The sequence below is a fragment of the Sinocyclocheilus anshuiensis genome, unplaced genomic scaffold (genome assembly GCF_001515605.1).
Source record: "Sinocyclocheilus anshuiensis isolate Anshui unplaced genomic scaffold, SAMN03320099.WGS_v1.1 scaffold58, whole genome shotgun sequence".
Classification (NCBI taxonomy): domain Eukaryota; kingdom Metazoa; phylum Chordata; class Actinopteri; order Cypriniformes; family Cyprinidae; genus Sinocyclocheilus; species Sinocyclocheilus anshuiensis.
In genome coordinates, this window is record NW_015547688.1 from 2,477,531 (window position 1) to 2,486,776 (window position 9,246).

The 9,246-nt window shown below is 35.7% G+C and overlaps 1 protein-coding gene across 2 annotated transcripts in view; it reads left to right on the forward strand.

The window, feature by feature from the left end:
* The window catches only part of ttyh3a (tweety family member 3a), a 77,337-nt gene extending 73,603 nt beyond the window's left edge, over positions 1-3,734 (forward strand). Inside the window, exon 15 of one of the 2 annotated variants that reach the window (XM_016506013.1) lies at positions 767-844. Coding sequence is in view for 1 of the 2 variants with exons in the window: in XM_016506014.1 (XP_016361500.1) it covers positions 767-841 (75 nt within the window). In the remaining variant the exon portion in view is untranslated. Of the gene's footprint in view, positions 1-766 lie in introns of both variants that reach the window. The other variant, XM_016506014.1, reaches the window with a different exon arrangement.
* The last annotated feature ends 5,512 nt before the right edge of the window (positions 3,735-9,246 follow it).

Sequence of the window (9,246 nt, forward strand, 5' to 3'; positions counted from 1 at the left end):
TATGTATGTATGTATGTATGTATGTATGTATGTGTTTATATGTGTATATATGTATGTGTGTGTATATATATGCATAATTTATATATAATTTGCTTGTTTGTTTTTTGTTGCTGTTGTTTTTTTTGTGTAATTTTTCCCAAATATGTCAACATAGTTTTTATTCAATTTTATCCCAATTTTAGTTATTATTTTAGTTTTATTTATTTATTTATTTTTGTTGTTATTATTTTTATATTTTAACTTAACTAACACACTCATTATGCCAAAACAAGGGTATCAAATCTTTCAAGGTACAGCTTTGAAGGAAAATTACAATCCAATCAAAACATTTATAAAGCATGCATTATGCATTAGGGATGCACAATATACAATATCCGTAGCATTTTTCTTATTAGCCGATATTTCAATACATTTTTGGCATCATAATTGGTTACTTAGTTGTGCATGCTAATGTCTGTTTTTATATATAGATTACTACCTAATCTTTAAATTAATAAGTATAAGTAGATTATACTTAAGTATATTTTTATCACTTCTAATAATTTAATTATGAAATGAAAGTCATTTACAGTGCATGCACAGTGCAATATACATCCATGAAATCATGGACCATCTGTTTTTAATACCAGGTATTAACAGTGCCACTGTGATATGCATGTCCACACTTAGTTGCACTACCTATAGCATGTTCTTTTTATGTGAAAATAAGTCTAAAATCTAAATGTTTTTATATTGTTTTTATTTCTCAATGTTTCTCTCTCTCCAGTACACATCCAGCATGAGGGCCAAGTACCTGGCCAACACCCGGCCCGACCCCAACAGCAGCACCTCCGCAAACTAGAGGAACACCGTCTTCTTTCCCTTCAGTCTAAAGCTCCCACTCACCCACATGTTGTTCCCACAGCCCAGACCGGTTTCACCCCAGGCCCACCCATCCAGCCATGTTGATCTTTGATGTGTGCTCTCCAACCCAGCTGATAAAGGATGTCCCTGCATCATGTAAATACTGCTGTCAGAGCAATGTTCCAGAGGCCTCTTGTGCTATTTCCAGATGGCCGGTTCAGTTCAGGCAGCTAGTAGGGTTACTCTCAGCCCTGAGTGCTTGTGTGTGAGCGTCTGTAATGAGTATGAACTTCATTACCTACAGATGCATTGAGTGACCTGTGTGTGTTGATCCAAGCTGCCCTTGCTCATTTGTGGTGCTCTTGCCAGAGGTCCAGAAATGGTCCAGAACTGAAGAACTGGACTGGGTTTAACGCCCATAACCCTACATTCCTGCGTAGCCTCTGTCCTCTGGTCATTTGAAGTAATGTGACCTTCTCCATTTGCAGGACCTACTGCCACATCCCGACTCTACCGTTTACATCAGTGGCATCTACTGTAATATAACTGAACCGATCTAATCTGAACAGCGTGAGAGCAATGAGAATTTTCCCAGAATTCAGTAACTGGGTTCCACTTGTTTAGGCTAGCCATTGAGTGTACATCAGTTGCGGTGAATTATGGAAGTGAGTGTACTTGATTATGTTCACTATAGTTTCGGACACCAAATAGTGCACTATATTTCAGACACAGCCCAAGTTTCTCGTCAAAAAGTTGCTTTTTCATGACTAATGGACCTTAAAGATAAAAATCTGACTGTGGAAGTTTATGGACATGCTTGCTTTAGCAAACATGTTGCGTTACGGATTCCAGTGTAATGCATGAAATCAAGCTTGAGTTAGCTAGCTTTTGCATTTTTGTACTTGTGTATAGTATGTTTCAGGCCTAAATCTGTAGCATACGCTGGTTGTGAGGAGAAGATATTCTTGGATTTTTCATCTCGTTTACAGGCTTGAGTTTTCAGTGAGAAATTATGGTTTGTAGATGTTTACCTATTGAAATTCTTGTTGGGTCCTTCTCAATACACATGGACTGAATTAAACCAACTACTCATTTAACTGGGCTGTATCCACTGCCATTACTGGAAAACCTGGACAAGCAGAGCTGGACAAACCAACCTAACAAAGAGGAAGTTGAGGAAAACCTCATCAGATTGTTGACCAAACCTGGATTTTGACCAAACGCTGATGATCTGGTCAACCTCAAACTGCTTTTATATCCAAGAACTTTCAGTCTGAATTCAACAGAACTCTAAAATTGTTTAGTCTGATGCTGGGATCGCATCTGAACATTACATTTGTCCTAATACTGTTCAAACATGGAGACACTGGGACCAGCTTGCACAATTTGTCATGGCTTATCTGTTCTAGGAAAGAAGCTGGGAGAAGTTCATTGTAGTGTACACAATGTAAACTTAACATTTGGACCTTAATTTTGCTGATCAGTTTAGTCCTCAGGAAAGGGGACACCAATATGGCAGGAAGTAAAGTCATCAGTGTCCTGTCTTTTTGTTTTGTTTTTTCATTCAAAGAAATGGAAGAGAGCCGCAAGCCTCGGTAAATTGTGCTGTAATTCAATGTGACTTTCAAAGCCCGCAATTTCCTGGCCTTGTTGCTTCTGTACCACAAATTGCTTTCATTCCCAGAGTTGAGGGGAAACTTGCCATCCCTGAAGAGGACGTAAAAGTGATGTGCTGTCATCCAGAATATTTTCCCCTTGATGAGAGCACAGACACACAGGAGGCTAGCATCCGATCAGGGTGAACTCCCTTTCTCCTCAAGAGACCTCTCTCTGATGTTATAGACTGAGTCTAGTATGAACACGTCTCTCCTCTGGACCTTATAAAGTGGTGCCAATGTTCTCATATCATGGGCATCTTTGGTCCCACCTTCACACACACCTCATACTGCCAACATCTCAACTTCAGGACACCAAGTCCAGGTCATATCCTTACCATTACAGGGCTCAACAAAAAGCATTCAAAAATGCTGCATTTTCATGATCCACGTGCTCTAAATTCATAATGATAAAGGTTCATAATTCATGAAGAATAGATAAAGCATTGGTGTTTCATTCTTATTGTTGAGCCCTGATTTCCATCTCACAGAGATCTGTGTGGGCTCTGCATGCTGTTTAAATGCGGACTGATAACAAATGCTAATGTGACAGCGTTGCTCCTGAGGTCCCAGACTTTTATGAAAACATTCAAGCACTTTGTGGGGAAGGGGTGTATTACAGCTATAAGCAAACAGAGCCTTGGATTGTGTTCGTCAGCTATTATTGGACCATGTGAGTTCTTTTGCTTCTCAAAGGCATGGTCGTCCTATAAACATTTAGTAGAACCATGTTGTGTGCTACTGACGCTTGCATTGGTTTCTCGATTGATGCTTTTGTGATCAATGATGAGGTTTGTACGTCCTCAACTGTGCCAATAACCGACAGCTTTCCTGTATTTCTAAATGTTTCGCATCTTTGAAGCGGACTCTCGTGAGCTCTGTGTGGCCTGAGCAATCAGATGAGACACCTGTGAACATGAGCCTGACGCTGTGGGAGTATTTTTCTTTTTCTCTGTAAATTACCACTTTAGTGATGATGCAATCTCTGTTTTTATGCTTGGTAATGTCATACTGCAAAAATAATGTATATACAGTATATTGAACAAATGTTTGCAAGAAAATGCCCCATTAAGGACATGAAATTGTGATATAGTACAAACAGGATTTTTTTTGTTTTTTGGTCCTCGTGACATATTTTTAGACATTAGGAAGCACAAAATATTTTGTCTCTTTCATGCGATTTAATGATTTTGGTCTTTTATCAAGATGTTTTTATATGATTTCACTGTAGGATGAACTTTTTTTCAGTTACTAAAATATTGTAAATGTAAAACCTGTGGGTTAGTACAAACAGGATTTTTTTGTTTTTTGGTCCTCGTGACATATTAGACATTAGGAAGCACAAAATATTTTGTCTCTTTCATGCGATTTAATGATTTTGGTCTTTTATCAAGATGTTTTTATATGATTTCACTGTAGGATGAACTTTTTTTCAGTTACTAAAATATTGTAAATGTAAAACCTGTGGGTTTTATTGAGCTTGAACTGTGTTTTCAGATTAAACCTAACATTAACTGATGAATGTGTCTGTTATGTTCAACTGCATGTTTTTTATGTCTATGGTGAGTATATTTAGATTATATTATTATAATGGTGACCTTTCTGATTAAACCAAGATCATAAGAAGGTTTATTGGGTTGAATTTGGTGTAGCTAAGATCACTTTATTCTTCATCTTTAGCTTTCGTGTCATTAGTCTTTTTTAATACTATTATAGTATTTATAGTTATAGCGCTTATTCGAGGATTTTGTGTTTATAAAAATCTGGCATTTTATATAAGTTCTGAATGTATTTAGTTAAGATTGCACACTTATTATTTGTACTAATCGACTCCCCGTGACTCATGGGTAATACCGACTCAGTTCTAGCATATAAACACAAGAGGGCAGTATTGTGTCATTCAATAGAAAGTATGTTCTAGCTTACTTAGACCTACTCCCTACTACTCAAAACAAAACTGGGGGTATTACTTCGTATTAGTAAGTAATAAAAAAAAAGTAATAATAAAAAAATACAAATAATTTTGGGAAATTATCCAATAAAATCCATTGCATTGTGGGATGCAGTTCTCTACATAAGTAGCTCTATTCTATATATCTATATATATATCTATATCTATATATATATAAATAAAAGTATACTGCTGAATTTGATGTGTTCTGTTCTGAATTTTATTACATGAATAATTCATTTAATAATTACTATATATATTCATGTATTTTAGTTGTCTAAAATAAAAAATTATAAACTACATATATATGTAACATTATTACATGTTATTTAGCCTAATATGTAATTAATGGCAGTAAATTATTAATTATGTATTGATTTGCCCTAATTTTATTTATTTATTTTTTTACTGCTTATATGCACTCAGAAACCTTCCAGTTTTATGGAACCGCACACACCAGCCACTAGTCAGGTGACTATAATTACACAGAAAATGGAGAAAACACCATTAATTTAACTTGACATTCTTATGATTTAATTATTAGCTTTTCATCGCCTCACAAACCTCATGCCGTTCTTTCAGGAACCCCAGTTCAGGAAACCTTGGCATGATGTGATGTTTACTGCAATTCATGATGTTGACAACAAAGAGTGGAAAATATTTTCTTACAGGTTACGTCAAAAGTAATCTAAAAGCCAACAGAATGTGCTATCTATTCTATGTAATCCGACAGATTATGTTACTAACTACAAGCACTATGGTGCTCATGCATTGCTGTTTAAAGATGAGTATTGGCATTTGGTAATCTAGGCTGCTAGCTACATGATTGTGAATTACACTGAATTTGATGTGCCTTTGTTGTTTTGATCTGTCAAGACTTGCTGTAAATGGGATGGTATTACATTTAACCAAAACTTCCTAGAAATTCACTGATGTTTACTTCCCTGGTTGTGGGTTTGGTTGAAGTTTGAAGATTGTTTTATGTTTTAAAACCAAAAGATAGCAAATGCAAAGGCATTGGATGCTGTCTGGGGCCGGACAGGAAGATAGAAATCACAGTGTTGTGTTTATGACCTCACTGCCATGTCATCAGTCATGGGGGTCAGTGTCACAAACAGGACAGACCCCCGCTATAGTGACTTTCCTGTCAGCCGCCAGGCAGCTGCTGCTTCACTGGGCCTGTGTGCGTGAGGAGGGGAAGAGGGTGGACTTCTGGGAAAACAAAGTGCAAAATAGAGGGATCTTGACACTGAGCACACCCTGCTTGTCTCCTTTCATTGTCAGTGGAAATCTAAAGCGTTTATTTTTTTTGAGAGCCAAACAATGTCACAGACTCCAAATGTGAACAGGCATCAAAGAAACAAATTAGCTTAGCGATCCACAAATGAAAAGCCTGTGTACGTGTAACGGGAACCGTTTCCCTCTAATAGAAAATGGCAAAGGTTTATTCCGTAACAGGGATCGCAAATGGAATTCCGCACAGCCTAATTACATTGGAAATTGAGTTGGGCTCCTATTGTTGGGCCGCAGGAATGCGTTGCGAATGCAGTGGAGTGGTTAAGTGAATGGAAATAGGGGTGATGCCAGGCTCCTGTGAAAGCCCCCAGCAGATTTGCTTTTATTAGACCGGGCTCCATGCCAGCACTTTTAGAGTTGTGTCCTCTTTCTTCTCAGTTGGGCCTTTTCTGTTGACGTGGACATATCAGTATTTCTGATCATAGGTGGGATTTCTTGAGAAGTTTTTTAGCAACCATCTGCTTGAAAATGATGTCTGTTACTCAGGAAACTTTTGGGGGCTTTCTTAGCAGATGTTAACTCTGTTGTGCTGTCAATATGGGAAACTCAACAGGCAGATTCCACTCTTACTCAAAAGTAAGGACAGAAACAGTAATCACATGACACACACACACATACAAAAATGTTTTTTGTTTCAAAGTTGCAAGTAGAACAAGTATTATTGGAGTACGTTTTACAAGAAAATGCTTGTTTTTCACTCTTTCTACTTCAACTTTCTACTTCATTTTGTTTAATTCAATGAGTCACTTGCAGTTTTCTGTAATTATTTGTGAAATTTACTAACAATTTCTGATTGAAAATTATTTTTGCACATATTCTCTCTCTCTGTCTCTCTCTCTTCTCACTGCAGGGTACCTGAAATTGACCTTCTGCCGCAACTCAGTGTTATAGTTAACTAAAACTATTAAAAATCATTTTTCAGGAATTGAAATAAATCCAAAATAAAACAATATATATATATAAGATGAAAAACTTGAATGAAAATTAGAAAAGTAGCCTTGGCAAATAAATAAGTTAAGGTGAAAGACTAAAATTATTAACATTTAAATGTTAAATAAAAATAAATTAAAGCAACAGAAGTATTTTAAATAACAACAAAATGACTAAAACTTAAACTAAAATTAAAACTTAAGGTATGAAAATGAAAGTTAATAAAGCTAAAATTAAGATAATTCAAAATATTAATAAATACGTTTTTTATATATATTTAAATAATACAAAAATAATGCTTAAGTCACACTGATGTAGGTATCAGTTAACCAACGATAAAATTCATAGGTTTTTGTAAATAAAATTGACCCTTTGCAAAAATAAATAAATACAGATTATAAAAAAATTTATAAGTTTACTGATCTGGTTCTGATGCTACCTTACTACTTACCACTTATTATTGCCATCCATTGTTTTGTTTTGTTTTTTGCCTTGCTTTGTTTTCACTCTAAAAAATATTGTTTGGACGCAACAAAAAAAAATGTACAAAACAGTTTGCATATTTTTTTTTTTTAGTTAAGGCAACTTCTTCTGAAATTAAGTTCAACTAATAAACTATATTGCGCTATATATATACTTAGAAAATTGTGTTAAAACTAACAATTATTAAGTTGAATACTCATAAAAATTAAGTTGTTCTAACTAAGTTGTTCTAAGTCGTTTTTTCACATTGTTTTAAATTTGATTCAATCATGGACACTTGTTACAAAAACTACTAAAATATTGTTTTCTGATGAAACAACACTTAATGCTGCCAGGAAACCAATCTTTTAGCATTTTCAACCAAATGCCTTTTGATTGAAACCGCATGTAAGACAATGCTTAGTGAGTCTGTTCTCAACCCAAGCAAACGCTCTACTCTTCAGCACAATGGTCATCTCATAAAAACCACCAACATAACAGAAACACGTTTAAATACTAATATAACCGAACACTGAACATTAATAAATCTTCTCCTGTTCTGATCTTGAATATAAATGCATAAAATATGAGTTTATTTCTACATTATTCAGTCACATGCCAAGCATGCTGGGAACCTGAAACGTAAACTTGAAAAAGTGAAGTTATGGAGCTAATTACATTGAGTTAGTACAACTTAAATAATGTTTTAAACAAACTAACACAGATATTTAAGCTGAAGTTACACACAGTATTACGTTGATGTAATTATCAACATTAAGATATCAGGACAACTCATTCAAAAATGTTTAAAACTTAAAATGTTTAATTCAATAAATTGGAATTTTTAACTAATGCATTAAATTAGTGGCAACAGATCCTCTGAATTATTTTTTAGAGTGTTTTGTTTTGTTTGTTTGTTTTTTTAATGTCAGCTTATGGATGATCTGTGCATTTGAATAGTTTTGAACACTAAATTGTGCATAAATATGGTAATGGTAATGTTCGCTGGATCTCTTACAAGGTGGTACTAGGTAAAAAAAAAATTAAATCCCCACAGTTTTAATAATGTAACTACATAATTTAACAATTTAATTAAAGTAAAACATCAGATAGAAATATATGACACTTTATTTTATTGTCCTTGTTACACTTTACATGTACTTACACTAGTAATAACAGTAAATTATGCACAATGACATGCAACTAGCCCTAAACCTAACTCAAACCCTATACTAAGTACATGTTGTTAATTAATATTGCTCAGTACTTAAATGTATAATTACACTGATACAATGACACCTTGAAATGAAGTGTAACCATTTTTTTTCCCCAATGTTAAAACTCGGCTTGTTCAAGAATATAGAATACAATTTTAGCACTTTTACTGAAAATGACACCATTGACAGAAATCTCAGGTCATTTCTATGGGCTGTTCTGTAAAGCTTGAGCTAGCAACAGTAACCACTGAGGGCGGGAGGTCAGTTAGGTTCTTTCCACACCATCAAAACACATCCTGTCCGTCAAATGCTCTGTCAGAGCTGTCTCTAGTGTGTAAATTCCCTTTACACTCCATCTTGATGGACAGGATTTTGAGTCACGGTGAAAGGACAGGTTCCTCAGAGCCATACAGAGGGGCAGCTGTATTCAGGGGGTCTGCAAACCCATTCCTCACACCCCACTGCCTCTTTTTAACATCGTCCTCCACCAGCAGGAAGGAATAGCTCAGTCCTGTTGTTCCCTGTCCTTTATTTAAGAGCAGTGTGGAGAAGCAGTCATTCCTCCAGTGCTGCCTTTTATTGTCAAACTCCACCCATTGCTCTTCTCTAATACCCACACCATTCAGAAACATCGAAGACCATTTATTCTCAACCATGCACCCTATTCTTACCCATTTTGTCAGCTTTATTCCCCCACTGTTGCGATTTATATACCTCAGTGTTCTTGCACCACAGCACGGGGACAAGAGAAAGTTAACAAGGTATAGCCCACATTAGTGCACCACGCTGCTCCCGAATACCTCAAGAATGAACAACTGCAGGACGACCGGCTCTACACCAAAACAGTATTGTGCCAAAGGGCAGGAGAGTTGAGCTGTGTAGTCAAAGCTAA